This window comes from Cygnus olor, chromosome 3 (assembly GCF_009769625.2).
Source record: "Cygnus olor isolate bCygOlo1 chromosome 3, bCygOlo1.pri.v2, whole genome shotgun sequence".
Lineage (NCBI taxonomy): Eukaryota > Metazoa > Chordata > Aves > Anseriformes > Anatidae > Cygnus > Cygnus olor.
In genome coordinates this window covers 68,286,185-68,304,062 of record NC_049171.1, presented here as the reverse complement: position 1 = coordinate 68,304,062, position 17,878 = coordinate 68,286,185, and the positions used below count along the sequence as shown (strand labels likewise).

The 17,878-nt window shown below is 46.6% G+C and overlaps 1 protein-coding gene and 1 long non-coding RNA gene across 4 annotated transcripts; one reads left to right on the top strand and one right to left on the bottom strand.

Annotated features, from left to right (window-relative positions):
* Nucleotides 1–1,817: 1,817 nt before the first annotated feature.
* On the bottom strand, nucleotides 1,818–10,604 carry ZBTB2 (zinc finger and BTB domain containing 2). Of its 3 annotated transcripts, none has more exons than XM_040552950.1 (3): nucleotides 10,317–10,604; nucleotides 7,972–8,155; nucleotides 1,818–6,105 (listed from the first exon to the last, which is right to left on the bottom strand). In XM_040552950.1, exons 2-3 carry the CDS (start codon nucleotides 8,142–8,144, stop codon nucleotides 4,743–4,745), a joined length of 1,536 nt encoding a protein of 511 aa, XP_040408884.1. In that variant the 5' UTR covers nucleotides 8,145–8,155; nucleotides 10,317–10,604; the 3' UTR covers nucleotides 1,818–4,742. The 3 variants fall into 3 exon arrangements, with proteins under 3 accessions (XP_040408884.1, XP_040408885.1, XP_040408883.1); XM_040552951.1 differs by lacking the exon at nucleotides 10,317–10,604 and adding an exon at nucleotides 8,531–9,348; XM_040552949.1 differs by lacking the exon at nucleotides 10,317–10,604 and having other exon boundaries at nucleotides 7,972–9,348.
* Nucleotides 10,605–10,702: 98 nt separating this feature from the next.
* LOC121066853 lies at nucleotides 10,703–14,853 on the top strand. The gene is made up of 2 exons (XR_005817993.1): nucleotides 10,703–10,793; nucleotides 11,469–14,853. It is a non-coding gene; the product is annotated as an uncharacterized LOC121066853 (long non-coding RNA).
* The last annotated feature ends 3,025 nt before the right edge of the window (nucleotides 14,854–17,878 follow it).

The following is a 17,878-nucleotide window of genomic DNA, read 5'->3' as shown; positions in this document are numbered from 1 at the left end:
AACCAGGCCTGCAACAGTCAGCAGTTTGTGGCTCCCTCCCCCAGGCACTCCGGGGCAGAGGGCTGCCTCCTCCACGCCCCGCAGAGCCAGGCAGCAACCGGGCACTTGTGTTAATTTGTGTTTGTGGCTCAGTTTCTCTCTTCTCCTAGTAGATTTCCTAAGGTCCGTGGACAGCATAGGTTTTGGCTAATGCAGTAAAACATGATCTGACTATAAGGCAGTCCTACTCACAGCTTCTTTGGCATAAGTGCTACAATAGTGCTACTGCAAGGAGTGGCAGCAAGCCCTTGACAGCTGAGCAAAGAGCATGCTGAGTTCTGCATCCTGGTGAATGCGGTCTGTTGCAAAGCATAGCTGCACAGCAGCAAGGCTGCACCGCAGAGGAAGTGAGTTCTGTGGTTTTGGCCAAGTTCCACTAAGCCAAGCCCCTTTTCATGGCAGGCTTGTCAGAAGCCTGTCTGAGGACAATGAGTTTTCATAGATCATCTGGCAAATACACGTTAATGAAGTGAAAATACTCCTTGCTTCTTTCTGCATTTTGTTTTGGTCTTGTTACAACCGAGATTTCATTATCCAGTGGCAAAAGGCATCCTTACAAACAGAAGTAAATGAACAAAGCAACAACCATAAAAATTGAAATTTCTGCCTCAGGTGGGACAGCAGCTGGGCTATTTAAACAGACCACTTTTATCCCCACTGGTATTGTATCACCTAGATTTCATTATGAAAGTATGATGCTGTAACTAATTAGGAGTGTAATATTTAGTGTTGAAGTACAAATGCTAAATGGATTTTTTTTTTCTTTAGTACCTAAATACTTCTAATCATGCATAGCTGCGAAGTAAGTATCTTGCTGCATGGAAACATTTGTTGCCTTGCAGGAAGCACTGAATTACAGTCAATGAAAGAATCTAACTTATGCCAAAATGAATCCTTCCTTAGTTGTGTTTTCCTTTGAAGATTAAAAGGTGTGCAAAAACAACCAATTAAAAATACTTTAACTTGATGAATGGATCACATTGGTCTTTGGTAGCTTGTGCTGAAGATAAACAAAGCAATATATTACTTTCCAAAAAGGCAAAGTACCTAAAAACATCTAATAAATTTTCTTCCTGCAGAAGCAGAACGATTTTAGCAGACCAGTGACTAAGAAGATAGATATTCGGTACAAAGCTGACAAAAAGTGGTTTTTACAGATGGCTGTGATCTTCACTTTCAGAGGCAATAATCATCTCTCTATTGACCAAATAGATTCGTAGGTGCTTAGTGCTTCAGAGGTCAAGGCAGAGGTGTCTTATTATATGACATACCAGGGAAGTTAACTTTCAGGTTACTCCTTTGGAAATGTACTTAAGGTCCAGCCCACAGACTCAAACAATGACAGATTTTCACTCAGATTTTTCAGTAGTTCCTGCACAATTGTCTTTGTTAATGGTGCAAAATTTGCAAGCGAGCAGACTGAATGAGTAATGAGCAAGTCGGTCATAAGTTTGTGTGTCAAAAAATTAAAGATAAAACCTGAAGTTATCTCTAACTGTACTAATTCAGGCAGGATTTAACAAAGAAGCTGGGACAAAAATGCAATTGTGCTGTAAATACCCAAATTCTCATTTCAGCTGTTAATAACTTAAAAAGTATATATATGTTTTTAATCAGAATATTGTGATCCTGCCTTTTGTAACGTTCCTAACTCATGAGTAGAGGTATGCTGCCCAAGCAGTGAGAAGCAAGGATTTAAACACCACTCTGGAGCACCACGCAATAAGGAGTATTCGCAATAAACCATTCTAACAGCTGAACAGATAGAAAAATAATCATCTCTTTATTGTGATTTTTTTTTCTCTTTACCAGACAGCGTTGTTTCTTAAGAACAGATAGTAACAGGTGAAAGCTCTCTGCTGAGCCTGCAGCTTCCCGCGGCTTGCAGCAGCAGGGCTGTCACTGCCAGCTTCTTGCCCTGGCAGCTCCCTGCCCCACGTCACCTTTCTGGCAGGGCCCCGGCTGGTGGGGACACTGCCCACCCTGTCCTCCTCACCCCGCACATTGCCAGCAGCACTGCTGGTTTTGGTGCTCCTCCTCCCTGCTCATTTCTGCCCTTGCACAACCCATGAGCCATCTGAAACCCGCTGCAGAGCTCAAATGGGATTTGACAGAAAAAACAGCCTTTTTTTTTTTTTTTTTTTCAGACTCAGTATTTCCAGACCAGTTCGTTGGGGCCATTTGACATGTAACCAAGCAAACGTCATGTTCTCCAAATGACAGAAAAAGAGAGGCGAGAGCAGGAATAAGCTAAGGACCGGGGGCTGATGAACGTCTCAAAAAATGGTGTGGCCGTGCATCTATTCCTGCTACAACTTGCCCCTGGGGGAGTTGAGCTAAACCCTTGTACTTTGCATAGGAGCTGACCTGGAGCTCTTGAAAGATCATCTGAATATGTATTAACTAACAGCTGAAGTGGCAACACTCAGCAGTAGTAGTCATTTTGGAAATGAACTTGTGACTATCCCATAAACCACAGCTACCTCAAAACCCTGACCATATCCTCAATAAGGAAAGATTTACTCTTTCCCTCCCTCCCCCCCTGCTCTGAGAGTATTTCAGAGTAAGTGAGATGAAATAAAGAACACATTTAAAGAAATTACATTGGTAGATAAAGATCCTAAAAAAAGTTTTAAAATGGGCAACACTAAAATAATTCTGTAAGATGTTGTATTTTTACCTCAAAATACTTTTATACCTTGATGTAAAATCAAATGATTTTAGACCTACTAGGCTAATAGAAGACATAATAAACTCAACGCCACTTACAATAAACTTTACAATGATTGTCACATTATAATAAAATACTTGAGATATGAATAGGTAGGGACCCTTTGTGCTAAATTCACTGTTTTAGGCTTTAGTAAGCTATTTGTTCATATGCATGAAGGAGGTTTTAGTCTGATATACAGAATACATTGCTTGGCTTTTAAACCAATTCAGTACGAATTCTTTCAGCAAGATCGAAAGAACCAACAACCTTTCACCTGCAACTCAATAAATCATATCCCATTTAATTCAGTTTTTATTCAATGAAATGATGTATAAAAACTTACAAATCTGAGAACTTAACTATACACAAAAAGATGATATTCAGTTTAAATGCATACACAGAGAAGAGCTGTGGTTTGTGACTTGCCCTCTCCCACCCCTCCCCCCCGAACACCCAGTGTCTCCATTTACGATGGGGCACTTAATTCTGTCCTTTACGCCAGAAGGCTGCCCAGTAATTGCTAGGCGGGCTTCCTTCTTGCTGTCAGTTTAGGTTTTGAGGCTACCAGCAAAAAATCCGGGCACTTTAATATAAAATAATAAGAATCAACAACTTGATTTTTAACACAAAGATGCAGTGCTATCATCAGCAGTAACTAAAACTACAGAATTCATCCTTTCAGTTTTTGCAGACTTTGTCTTGGCTTTGAAAATAAAGGGACTCTCAAAGAGCAGAATTTGCCAGTCGACACTACAGATTCGCTTTAAAACAACCATGATCCCCTGTTGCTAGAATGGCTCTGCACCACTTTTTCTTCATCTTAACTCATGCAATTAGACCAAATGAAACCACGGGCATTCCTTGCCTGAGTAAGGCAATAAATACAGTTTTTCCCTCTCCTTTCATCCAGAATGACTCGAAACTATAGCTAACAACACATGCACTTGCTGCACCGATGATGGTACTGTGCTCACCAGGATGTCACTTCTCCAGTTTCCTTTGCATCTTGGGTGACAACACTTACCTAACAGCTTCTGTTCTACAGGCGAATAAAAATGCACACAGCTGAGGACATTTTAAATTTGATTCAAAATAACCTGTGCAATAACTAGTTTTGTCAAACAACTAAAATACTTTCTGGGCTGAATCTGAGAGCAGACGGCCAGTTGCTTAAAAAGGATGTGTGCATTTATTTACCTGTATCAAATATACACACAAACACTTTCCATATATATATAAATCTTTATACATATACAGTACTTTTTTATATATATATATATAAAGATTGCCATCACATTATTATTTCAGCTACTTAAGTCAAAATGTGACTTTGTAACTCCTTTGCTTGAATCAATCATGCTACCTGAAACAGATACCCAAAGGCATACTTGAAGGAAAACGTAAGGCTAAAAGAAACCCAGTACCTGCAGCGATTTTTAACTCAATGAACAATTTTTGCATTCATCGAGAAAAAAGTCTGAGGGTTTCAAGTTATAATCTTAATCAACTTGCATGTGGAGTTCTAGAAAGCATGGTGTTAAATTTGCCAGATTTTCTCAAAATGCCTTTTACCAGGGAAACTATATATATATACTCTTTGCTTACCAAACTGATACTCTGTTTCTCATTACGTTCATCATCGTATCTAAATACACTTTTAAGCAATCTAAATTTTGTTTAAAATCTATTAAATTTGGATTAACTAATACTATCGACTTAGTTAGCTGGATTATTTTTCACATGTTCCTTTGTATTAAAATCAATTATGTTGCGGTTCGACGCGAGAGCTTTTTGTTTGTTTCGGTGGGAGAGGCAACGTCGCATTTCCTAATGTGCCAGTACAGTTCTGGTTGCTGAAGACAAAGGGTGGGAAGGAGGCTGGTGGAAAAGATGGCAGGGGTAAGTGAGGTGGCGGGGTGGGGGGGGGAGGGAGGGTTGATTTAATAAAAATGAGTAAAGAAACTTTAAAAAATTGATATAGGTTTCACATTCAGTCTAACAACACTGCTTCCTGCTCCTTTTTGATGGAGGCTAACACTGCGTTATCAGTCTCTGTGGCTTCTGTGTCCCCACCACCTAGCAGAATGGAGCGATCTTCTTCTAGCGTAAAGACAGAGTTTTGATTTTGGCACGAATGTTTGACTACTTCATTGGGAGTTGAAAATGTTTTGTCACACAAGTTACATTTGTAGGGCTTGTTGGTCTGTACTAGCATGTTGTCCATTTGACTGCCTTCCTCAAAAGTACAGAGTTCCAGAGTCTGTTTGTCCACCATCGTGTACGTGTCCATGCTCTGGTTTAGGCACACATGTCTGGCAGCCTGGTTAGCCCTACAAAAGCTTTTGTCACAAGTGCTGCACTTGAAGGGTTTGCCAGTGTGTATGTACATGTGCTCCCTCCAGTGGCTTTTCTGAATAAATTTGCGCCCACAGATGGAACATTCATATTTCCGTCTTTTTACTTCCCTCTCTTGATCTGCCTGCTCCAAGTTGTCTATGTCTGCAATATCCGAGGGGGGCGGTGTCTCTGATTGCTGCTGCCCATCAATTATTGGAGAGTCTGAGATCTGCTGCAGCTCACTGTCACTAATCATCCCGGCTTCAGGCACTTCCATGGCATCTTTTTCAGCTGTGTTGTTACAGAGAGACAAAGAAATATTACTTTCTCCCTGCTGGCTCGATGTGAAGGGAACTCCTGTGTGGATCTGCAGGTGCTCACGCAAACTACTGCGCAAGTTGAACCGTCGACCGCAGAGGTGGCAGGCATAGTATTTTGGGAAGCTCCCGTTCCTTTTCATAATGCTTGGCTTGACGTGTGCTATTGTGAGCGAAGTAGGCTGTTCATCCGAAGAAGATGCTTCCATGTTGGCCTCTTCTCCTGCAGGTGAATTATTACCGGCAGCGGATACCAATTCCGGGGATAAAGATGATGGCAAGGGGTCAGAAGTGGTCATATTTGTCCGGGTCACTTGTGGCATAGTTGTAGCTAACTGCGAGAGCTGTGAGCCTTCCGAAACCTGCTCTTGGGTCATCCGTGAAGTCTGTGGCCTTGGTTCTCGCCCGAGTTTGTCAGTTGCTGATGTAACCTTAGTGGGATGTCTTATCTGGTGATCTGCAATCTGAATGCCATATAATGAAGATGCTAATGGAAAAACTTGATCCGGGTGAGAAAAAGTTCCCTGACTCGCAAGGCTGGCCTCCTGAATGAGCGGATACGCATGCAGAAACTTTATTCCTTGTTCTAGTCGAACTGGGTCAATGAGTTGTGGTGCCATCTTCCCGGTGTACATCAGATGCAAGAGATAACTGAAGATATCTGGCTGTATGTCAGTCGCTTTCAAACGGACACATTCACTGAAAGGTGAAACAAAATGATCAGTAACAGATAAGGGAAATGTTTTCAACCATATCTAGATAAAGATAAAGCTGTCCCAAAGCAACATGCACCTTTCTAAACTGCTGTTGGATGATAGACTTGATGTCACAGACATCAATATATTTCATAAATTCTGAAGATATTTCCCCCCCTTTTTTTAATTGGATTCAAACATGTCTGCAGCCAAATTAAGACTTGCTAGCACTGGAGTATAAATTCACAGCCCTTTAAACTCTTCTCAGTTCTTGGCCCTGAAAACACCTAAAACTCATCTGGCACTTACCTGTTTGGCTTCTACGTCTTACTAGTGTTTACAGTAACAGTTCTGCAAACGTGTGGTATCACCTCCTCTAAGCTGCACTATGACCCAGAAACATGCAGGACAGGGTGTGAATTCCCTGAGGACCTGATGAAAAAGGTGTAGCCCGAGCACATCCAACCCGTGAAGGCCAGGCTCTTTATCAAGAGAACAGTAGCTTCTTTCCCTGAACAGGGAGGAAGGAAAGGCAGCACCAGCAGTATGCTCGGTCAGCGCTAACAGTCCCTTGGTTAGTGTTCAATTAAGTGAGGCACATTGGTTGCGATGCCCTCTTCAGCCTAACGGGATTGAAACCAACACCAACGGGATTGAAACCAACATCCTCCAGCTGGATCACGCTCTCTGCATCCATCACCCATTAGGATGCTCTGGACTGAAACACCCCCTAGCCCTCCACCTGGATCTCTGTGAAGACGGAAAGGTGAGGTTCACAGAACAAGAAAGAAAGTCAGGAATATCTCGGTTAGGCTGCTTTGCAAAAGGAGAGGATCTGGGATTCTAATTGTTTTTCCAGAGTTATTTGCAGCTCTCACATTAAGCACATGTTAAATAAAAGACAAATCCAGAAGTGGACATGACTGCACTGCGGTCTGAATGCTCTGACCACGGTAGGCTACCAACCTGAGGAGGAAATTATAGCCATTTCTTCCTTTTCTTGATGTGTACCCTTCTTTAGCTCCCTCTGACTGCATCTGAACTCAGCTATATTACTCAAAATAAACTGTGCAGTGCTGTCCTCCAGAGATGACTGTATGCTCCTGACAGAGCATCAAGACTGATACACCTGCTACAGTTCTGTCTCAAAAGTGCTTCTCTCCTTGATGTTTATTTACTTTTGGACAAAGACTGTTAGCCAGAGCCAAGAGTTTTGCTCACTTAAACTTTTTGATACAGTTCAAATAATTGGGAAAAAGAGAATTCCTCAAAAATCTTTAAAACAGTCTCATAACTTATCTTGTTAATGCCTTCTCTGTTCAGCTGTCCCCTCTCCCCCCCAAAAAGAAAGAAACAAACGAGCCAACAAAACAGCCCTTCCTGCCCCCAAAACTCAACTCAACCCTTATTTTATATTTATTTATTATTTAACTGATTTAAAGAAAACCATGAAACATACTACCCTATTTTATATGTCCATTTCTCAAAATCTCCTAGTAGATACTTACTGGGTTGCTTATAATGTTATGGCAATGTCAAGAATACTGCCAAGACTGCGTAGAATATAGGGAGTGGAGGAAGGGAAGTGCAACGGTGAAGACAGAAGCCTTTAAATACTCTATTCCAAGCGTCCTATACTTTTTAAGGATGAAGAATATTCACTGAATTATAACATTAATGTTAATGGACTTCATGTTCAACTTTGACACTTTCAAACTGAGATTCTAGTCTGCAAATATGATCAGATACCATTCACTAAGTCGCAGCAAGAAGCAAAAAGAACATTTCAGGTTTCAAGATGTCGCTAGACCTCCCTACCACAGCTAACTGAACAACATTTTAACAGTCAAGTCAGTCTTTCCGTAGTTACCTGGTTTGATGAACAAAGAGCATCTTGAAGTAGTTGGAGAAAGAAGCAAGGACTGACTTGTGTGCCTTGAAGTAGACATCACCGATTGCAACCGTGCAGTCACACAGGAAACCAAACTCTCTCTGAGCATTTAGTTGCTGCAGCAGAATAAGTCCATGGTTGGCCAAATCCATTTTTTTACACTCTGAAAAGCAAACGACTTTCATGTAAAACTTAACAGTAGATATACAGATGCAACAGTAGATCCCTCTCCACAGTTATTTTCCTCTAATATCTGCATGCCTTGCATCCGTAACACCTCTTAACCCCAAACTACGACAGCAATGACACCTTGCACGCAGGCAAGGACCGCTGTTTCATGACACGCAATGCGATTCACAAAGGTGCAAGTGATTTGCTCTCTCCTGGGAAATTCCTACTTTGTCCCCCAAAGCAGGAATGCCGGGGGGTGATGTGTGTGGCTCCATCCATCAATGGGAACCCGTGCAACATCGGGCAAGCACCAGTGAAACGTGGCACCAACCTCAGCCAGCCTAAACCAGGACTTGTGCAGCCTCACCTGCTGCATTCTCCTACAGGCTGCGTGCGGCAGGGCAATTATACTGAGAGTGGCAACCTTCTCTCAAGGGTTTGAGGGCAGCTTTGGAAGCAAGAATTGACAACTTTGGGAAAAAAGTAGCCAGGGAAACACATTAGGAGAGTTACATATGGTTGGACAGATGCATATATGGCCGCTACAATCAACAAGTGGATATAAACTTAACCAAAACAAACAGAGCTGTGGGCAGAAGTGACAGCACGCAGTAACTAACGCAGCTCTGTGCACAGCCAGGTGAAACAGCACGGCGTGGGTCAACGCAAACACTGGGCACGGGGCACGGAGCATGTGCCCCGAACAGTGGAGATGCTCTACAAACACAAAATAAAGACGTGGTGGAAAATGGATCAACAGCAGCAGAATTACAGAAAGTTTTTTTTCCCTTGTGTTTAAGAGGAAGTTACCAAGATTTTGGGTGAAGTACAAACTGATTGTTTCTTTAATATGTTAGGAATGATTCTTTTTTTATTTTTCTTGTTAGGAAAGAGGACAAAGGTGTATTGCACATAGGGTAGTACGTTTAGAAGTATTTCTGCCTGCTGGAGGGCGAAAGAACGGCTGCCCCTTCTCGGTAGCGATGATTATTTTCTTGGTTAATACACTTGACAGGAAAAAAAAAATCGGGTTCTAGCTTCCTTCAGGTCCTCCCTCATCGATGCCTGGACAGCTATGTTTAACGATTATGTAAAGTAACATGCCAGAACCCTGCCTGCCCCCCCCCAGAGGGGCACGCCGGCTCCGTCAGCGGTACCAGAAGCCCCGTTTATCGGCGTTTAACCCCGCGGGGGGCTCCATGCAGACCCTCGCGGGCCGTTTGCGGCCGTTGGGCTCAGCCCCATCCCGCCGTGACGCTCCGCGGCCGTTACAGGCGCGGGGCCGAGGGCAAATGGCCCCCGCCCCGCCCGCTCCCTCCCGCTCCCGCCGTGCGCGCGCGCGCTGCGGGGCAGCCTCCGGCGGCCGCGTGGGCGTGGCCTGCGGGCCGCCCTCTCCCCCCCCCCCGCTCCCGTCTCCGTGCCGCCCGCGCCCTGTGGCACACAGTGGGCGGCGCGCTCCCATTGGCCGGCGGGGCGGAAGGCCGGGCGGCCGCGCGGCGCTCTCACTGGCTGAGCCCCGCCCCTCTCCTCCACCTCCCCCCCCCTCCCTTCACTCCCCCCCCCCCCTTCCCGCGCACGCCACGCGCACGGACGGACGGCGACGGCGCGAGACGCAGCGCGCGCGAGACGGGAACCGCCGCGGCAGCCGCCGCCGCTGGGGCCGGGCCCGCCCCTGCCGAGGAGCCGGAGACAGGCGGGGCCGCCCCCTCCCCCCTCCCTCCCTCCCTCCCCTCCCCCGCCCTTCCTTCCCCGCGCCGGATGCCGCCGGCCGGGGGGGGCCGCCCCGCGCGGGGCGGGAGGGCGGGCGCGTGCGAGCGGGCCCCAACCGGCCGGGCCCGGCCCTGCGGCGGGAGGCACCGGCACCCCCCTCCCCCACCTCACCCCCGTTACCCCCCCCTCCTCTCACCCCTCACCCTCCCCTCGGGCCCATCCCGGGGCCGTGTCCCGGATGGAGCCGTCCGGCCCGGCCCGGTTCGTCAGGCGGCGGCGCCAGGCGCGGCCCGTTCCCCCTCAGCGCCCCCCCCTCCCCCCGCCACCCGCACAGCGCTCGGTAGGGCCCCGCCGCCTCCCCCCCCCTCCTCATCCCTCCGCCGCCGTCGGTGCGGGCCCGGTGCGGCGGGGCCGGGCCCCACGTGCGGGCGGGCGGCGCTCACCTGCGGGTGCGGGGCGCGGGCGGCCGAGGCGCCTGGTGCCGCCGCCGTGGTCTCGGCGCCCGGCGGCGGCGGCGGCAGCAGCAGCGGCGGCGGCGGCGGCAACAACGGAGTCAGCGCGGCGGCGGCGGCGGCTTTTCCTGTCCGGTTACGTTAGGGTCACATGACCGAGAGCGGAGCACAGAGGCTGCAGCGAGGAGCCCCCGCCGGGGGGGAGGGGAGGCGGCGAGCGCTGTGGCGGCAGCACCAGCACCAGCAGCGGCAGCAGCAGCCGCCACCCAGCCCCCTCCCGCCCCGCCCTCCTCCCCGCCGGGACCGGCCCCGCCGCCGCCCGCCCCGGCTCGCCGGGCCCCGCCGGGGGTGGCGGGGAGGGAGGGGGGGGGGTGCGCACCCCCCCCCCCGCCCCCAGCTCCGCCTGCGGGACGAGGAGGAGGAGGAGAGGAGGCCGCGCTCCCTCCCCGGTTCGAGTGGCGGCCGCAGGTGCGTCCCCGCCGCCTCACCGGGGCTCGCAGCGCCGGTGGGGGGCGCGCCCGGGGCTTGCACGGGGAGGGAGGGAGCGCGGCGGGGTCTCGCTCCGTCGACGGTGCGCGGGCGGTGCGCGGCCAGCGCCTGCCGGGAGCCCCCCAGGATGGGGAAGGCTGAAGGGTTCCCTCCTGCGCCTCGCTGCCGGACGCGGGTCTGACGGAGACACTTGGCGGGTGGCGGTGAGAAACACGGCGGGGGGCGTTCAGCCAGCAGCGGGAGTGTTGCTCCGTGCCCCTGGACGCGCTCCTGCTATCGTGAAGTATAGTTTTCTTAAGTAGGAACGGTATCCGCTGCAAAGCCAACGGTCCGAATCGGTCTGGGTCGTTGTCACGTTTTATTTATTTATTTAAAGCTGCTTAGCAAGTTCTTGAATTAAGCCAGCTCGTTCAGGGCACTTCTCTGACCGAGCTTGCGGGGCACTAGCTGGAGCTGGGCTGATATCTCCGCAGTCAATACGTCAGGTGTCCCGCAAGAGGGACAGGATGGGAAGCACAAACCAAAACCCAAACCCTTCCAGTTTAGTGTCCTGGCGGCAACTGTGCCGAGAATGGGCAGAGGAGTTCTGTATCTCGTCTGGTCTGTAAATCAACAGGCGACTGCAGTCATCTGAGGCTATTGTTATTTTTACAGGATCTAAACTGAGCAAGGACTGGGAGAGCTTTACGCGAGCCTGACTCTGCTGTCTGCTGCTGAAGCCGGTGGAGGTCTTGATAGATACAGCTTGAGTGTGTTTGCAGCAGATAGCTCATCAATGTTTATTTATTTATCCTTGTTAAGCAGCACCCGAAAACTAACCAGCTAAGTCCTTAAACAAAAACCCCCAATTTTCTTGGAGTACAGTGGTGTGTTTGCTGCTGTTGTAGTATTTGGAATAAAGAAGCCGAGCAGCACTGTATCCTCGGAACCCCCCTCAGATGTCTGTGCTGAACTACAGGAGACACGCTTTTAACAGCACTCACGGTTCTGTTGTGCTGAGGGCATGATAAAAGTTTGCGTAAAAGTATTTCACCAGCAGACTGAAAGGCTTTTAGTCTACTTGGCAGGTTTTATCCCCTTAGGTTTCACTTGTATTTCAGCTCTGCGAACTAAATACAAAGTAAAGAGAGTAGGTGGATGTTTGAACTTGTGTTGCTTAGTGGTGGCCGATTTGTCTCATTCTCGGGGAGCATGGTGGGAGTGATACAGTTTTCAATTAAATTTGAGTGGGCTACTTGGGAAAATCATGTTGTTTCTGGCAGGTACCTATCTGATGATTTTGCTTTGCGTCCTGTTTTTTCTCGTCTTTGTTGCCCTTGAGTTTTTCTGTGTCAGAATTCATGTGAGGTTCTCCTCTGTGTTCTCTCTGAAACTGGAAAAATATTAACTTAGTGATTGTTTTTTATAAAAACTCACAATTCAGCTTTAAAGCCCCTTGTTTGGACTGCAATGCCTTAATCCAGCAATAATGCGATTCTTAATTAAAAAGCATCCTGTCAGATTCAGAGCCTGCTGGAATTGGTAGAAAGATTTCTGTGCTGAGTTTAATACTGCCTAATGTTACATCTTCAGTGCTGACTGGCACCTGAGATGCGTCATCTGTGTCACAGGGAGCCACAAACGGTTCACCTGTTGCAATGGTTCACACCTGGCTGAAGATGTGAATCTAAAATCAATCTGAATTCTTATGGTATTTTTTAACATGCAATCAATACAGCTGAAATTATAATTTAAAATGTATCTTTTTCTCATTAAGTGGTATTATTGTGCTCTCAGTTTTTATACATCGACTCTTTTCTCCAGTTTCTCGAGGTGCTTATTCAGGATTTATTTCCTAGTTCTATGAGTTTTTGAAAGGAATGTTCAAACTGCTCCAAATATTACTACACGCTCAAGAGCATTTTTAGTTGTGTTGCTGTTGATGATAGGATCAGTCCCTGTGTCTTTGGTTTTGTTTTGATCTACGCATAACCCAGATTAAAGGCAGAACTTTGGTAGGGTAACATTTTGCATTGTAAATGAGCACACTGCTGATGATTTAAGTGCTATTAGGATGATGAAGATGTTTGCTAATCTGAGGAAAAATGCACTAGAGCAGTAGGAGGAACTTGAGTTAGGTGGCCACAAGTCCGTCAGTGTCTCCGGTGGAGTTCAGCTGAAGTTGGTTTGGGGGAGCAGTTTTCTGTTGTTCTAGTCAAAACCTTAACAGCTCTGTTGACATCAGTCGGGTTCAGACTTAAGTTTTTCAGCGAGTCTTCACATTTTGTAGTGTTTTTGGAAAGCAGGAGAGTAGAGTCCCCATTCCGTTGAGCAATTTGCTCGTTCCTTCCTGCAGAGCTCCTTACCCGCTGCCTCAGGGCAGCTTCTGGAATCGCCAAAGCTGTTGGGGGCTTCCCATCAGTGTGTGTCCTGGGCACTGTTTCCACACGGTTACATCTGTAGTGAAACGTGAGTTTATATCAACGCTGTAAATCCATTTTATTAGCACAGCTGACGCTTCTAACGCTTTGGCTTCTGATTTATCTTGGTGACAAGGCTTGGTGGGAAGCGCGACAGCTGCGGCAGCTTCTTGCTGGATGAATAAACGTTGTTCATGTGATAGTCGCCAGTCTCTTCATCCAGGGCTATCAGCCCTCCTAGAATTTGTCACACGCTTGGTCCAAACCTCGCTCATCTTCAGAGCAAGGAAAAGTGGTCCCCAGGAAAAGCCCTCACGTTAGGGCTGTTCTGGTATCCTGATGTTGGTTACGAATGTGGAAACTTCTTGTTTTTACACCTAGTGAGCAAAGCTTTATCGTCGGCTACTGAGTAGCTGCAATTTACAGCAGCAAAACAAACAGAACAAAAACCCTAAATCCTTTTGCTTGTAGAATGTGTGTCCTCAGAGGAAATGGTTTAACTGTAGGTAGAAAAAATTTCTTGTTAGGAGTCCCATTTCCATCAGGAGTTGTTGGCGTAACCGAACTGACACAGCTCCTGCCGTGCAGATTAGCCTGCTTCCTGCTGCCTTTGCCTTCGTCCCAGATTGGCCTGGTGCATCAGCCCTGCCTGCTTTTAACTGGGAAAGTTGAAAAGGGACCGTGCATTCTTGGCTGGAGTGACATTTTTAGTGCAGCACAACTATAAAGCGACAGTAATATGTGTATTTGTGTATTTTGTTTTCCCTGGGGGGGGGGGGGGGGGGGACTGAAACTGCAACTGCACAGAATGCATTTTTCAAGCTTATGCAGTTGAGGTTTCTGTCCAGAATGGTCGCGATACTAGCATTGACTCAAGTGCAGTTGGCAGAGTGTTAAAAAGTATTTGGGGGTGCAACAGTAATTGGCAGCTACCATCAGTTGGTGCTCCTGTTTCACCTATCTGGAAAACATATTTCTTGCGTGGAGCTTGAAGACTGGCATATATAGCACCAGCTGGGAGAAAAGGTGATACTGTCAACATGGTGCCTTTGACAACTCAAAGTAGACTTAAGGGAAAAAAATGTATCGTTTTGTTTTAAATTTGTTTAGGTTTGGTTGAAAGAATCAGAAATGGGGGGGGGGGGGGGGGGGGGCGCCTTGTGCTGTGGGTGTGAGGAGAAGGGTTTGCTTGCTCTGCTTTCTGAGTGTCTAGGTCTGTTCTGTTCTTGTTCTGTCAAAACCTGTGGAGGACCCCAAACCGTTGGAATTGCTTTGTTTTCTGAGATTCAGCCTCCTGGTTTTATGTGTAGCAGAGAATATGTGCGTGATGCCAAGAAATGCGTCATGGGTGGGCACTGGGGGGATCAGAAGTGGGCTACCTGGTGGAGCATTTGGCTATGGCAAAATAATTGTCTAAGGCTAGCACAGATCTTTGTCTTCCCGCTGATTGTACAGAATTACAGTCTCTTAAGATTATTTCCTCAGCTGGGGCTGTATACTTTTCAAGACTCTTTCTGTTCCCCTTAGCTAGAACACAGTTAAGCTTTCTTCCCCACCCCTCCACTGGAAGAAAGTGTTTCAGGGTGTGGCTTTTGCTTTTTACATCCCTCTATATTTTATTGCGTTCGAGTACCTCGAACTCTGTACCGTTGTCAGGCTGGTGCCATCACCTGTCTGCAGACAAGGATGAGACTCCCGGCAGAGGTGATCCACTGCCCCGCCGAGGCCGGCAGGACCTCCCGCAGCACTCGCCTCTGGTCCCAAGGGCGGCTGAGAAAAGTAGGTTGGCACACGCGGTACCTCGGTTCCTTTTTGCAATTTCTAAATGGATCCAGGTGTGAAGGGTCTTAAATTGGAAAAAGGTTTGCCACAACCATTATTACTGCCTAGGACAGGCGTCTGTCTTTTCTGTCCCTACTGGCTTTAGAAGGCAACTTTGTTACTTCGCTATGAGTAAATAAACTCATTTAGGTGGACACAGTATCTGTTTTTTTTTTTTTTTTTCCCTTTTGAGCTGAACTTTTAGTGGTTCTTACCATTAAGCTAGGATGGGGAAGGAAAGAGAATCTCACAGCATTTTATTAGTTCTGTTTCAGGCAGATGCTTGAAGTTGGCAAGAAAGTCATCCGTAAGCTCTTATGCGCTGGCTGGACTGAATATAAGTTATCTTTGCAGAGATGTAGGGAGGTGTCATTTTATATGCTTTCATTTTTATATGTTTTCACGTGCGGGGCTGGTTTGCTGACAAAACAGGGACTGACCCTGGCCAGTAGAGAGAGGTTCCCCTGCAAAAACTGGACTGGACGTCAGGACTCCTGACTGTTGGTGCTCTTAGCAGTTTTACAACCAGCTAGTCTCATGACGACTCTGTCTAACAGATCCATCAAAGAAAAACACTTTCTACAAGTTGTCCTTCATCTCATCTGATGGAAAAAGCAGTTAGAAGCTGTCTGTACAGTTGGGGTCTTTATAAACGATAGTCTAATGAGGTTCCATCTGAACCATTTTTTTGCCATTTGGTCTTAATTTGATTTATGTTAATTTATTAAAAAAATACAATGTAAAGAATTTTAGTTATGATAGGATTGCTCTCTGGTTTTCCTCATGTATACTGTATTTCCATCACTTTTTTTTCCCTTTGACCCTCACTGGCTAGAATAAACCCATTTTGGTGCTGAATGAGGTAGTGCAGAAGGCTCTCTACAGTTAAACTATGAAGGCGGATGAGACAGGTAAGGCAGATATGTTCTCACAGTTACGGCAGGCTTTATTTGCTTCTGGAACTGGATTCTAATCTCGCTTGTGCCATAAACTCCCTGCTGGTCAGGTCGTGCTGTGAACTTGCACGGGGCCCCTGTCGGCTGTCTGGCTTGAAGCAGAATGAAAGGTTGCCGGCGGGAGGAGTGTCCTAAGTCTTGCCCATCAGGGGTAGCTCTGCTGTATGTTGTGCTCTGAGAGCTCAAGTTAGGTTCTTGGTGCATTCAACTGCCTGGCTTGGTCTTGGGTCTCTGCCTGTAACACAGCGAGGCTGTTCTGTCAGGGGCTGTATAGTTCACCAATAAACAAACCCTCAGGTTTGCAGCTGCCACCAGGTACATTTTGAAAAAGATGGCTGCAAAGTTTAACGTACAGTTAGGGCTTAACTGAAGCAGCACACTGAACAGCCATTCCACCCAGTAAAGGGGGTCTGGGTCTGTACAGAATGAGGCATTTCACAGCTGTAGTCATCTATGCAGACAGAAACTGATTTGAAGTTGCAAAAGTAACCACGTTCCTGTTGTTTCAGTGTGTTTGGCTTGATAACTCAGTCTGTGTGTTTGATAGGTGCATTTTGCCTGCCAATTTACATTTTAGCAGTTTAGTTGAAGTACCAAAACCATTAAGTGTGTGAGATGAATGGGAACTTACCTTCTCAGGCTTACTTATTGTATTCAAAGTGGGGGTGAAAAAGTCTGTTTTGATAAAGGAATGAAAAAACGTTTGCTAGAAGAGTGACAATTAAAATTTAACCTAATTCTCCTACTGTAATTATGTAGAAAAATGTACCCAGCACCTCTTCATGGATCTAATGTACTATTTCAGTGCTGAGGAACTGTTCCGCAGTTAATAGTAAACTTTGTCACCAAGCTCTTCTGCCGACTGGTTTGCTTCTGTGAATGGGGCTGACAGCTCAGACAGCCTCAGCAGTTCAGAGAACTTCTTGTTGATCTCCAGGTTTTGATTCTCTGAGGAGAAAAGGCTACTCTTTAAGAGGAGCTGCTGCTGCTTACAATGTCCCCCCCAGCCACTGGTAGCAATCTGTGGCAAGATGATGGTTTTATAGTTGGATGTTTTTCCTAGCTCTGTGCAGTTCTATTCTCTTCCCCATGTACATGCCTGATGTATTCAGAAGTCTAATGCCATACTCAGACTGTTTTCAGGTGAAGAGAGAACCAGCATGTAACCTCTTGCAAATGTAATCTCACTTCTAGCCTGAATCTAGCCATCACAGCTTGTTAATGATGCTTCATGGGCTTTTCAGAATTCCTAGGTTATGTTACTGAGACGTTATATTTCAGCTGACACTGAAGCAAGTCCAGTGGACTAACCTGATCTTGGAAAAAGTGACTACTAGTGGTTGCATAGTAGTTCCTGAAAATTCACGTAGAAAGAAGTTGAATGCTGAAAAAACCCAAACCTCATTCTCACATGTACAAGTGACAGTGTTGTGGAGATGGTAATCTAGAGCACTCTAGGAAGAGATTAAAAACCATTGAAACATTTACCTAGAGTAAAATTAAGACACTTTAACCTACACTAATTCATTCTTTGTAATCTGTACTGTTAATAATCAGATAACATAAGGGGGATAGCACAGTTACAGCGAAACTTTGTGAGCTTTAGTTTCTTGTTCTGCTACAGCTTCCTGTGACCTCAGATAAAGTTCAACTAGTTCCTAAACTGTATGTGCATGCAACTATACAAATACCTTGTAGTGACAGGGAAAGAACATAACATCATTAAAAAAAAACAAACCACCCCAACCTGCCAGGTGTATTAAAGTCATGCCAGGTAGCTCAGCAAATTAATAAGGTCAGCACTGAAGTGATCCATCCTTCTGTCCCTGTTCAGTAAGGAGCAAAATGCTAGCTCGCTGCATCCAGCCTAACCACTAGAATGTATCAT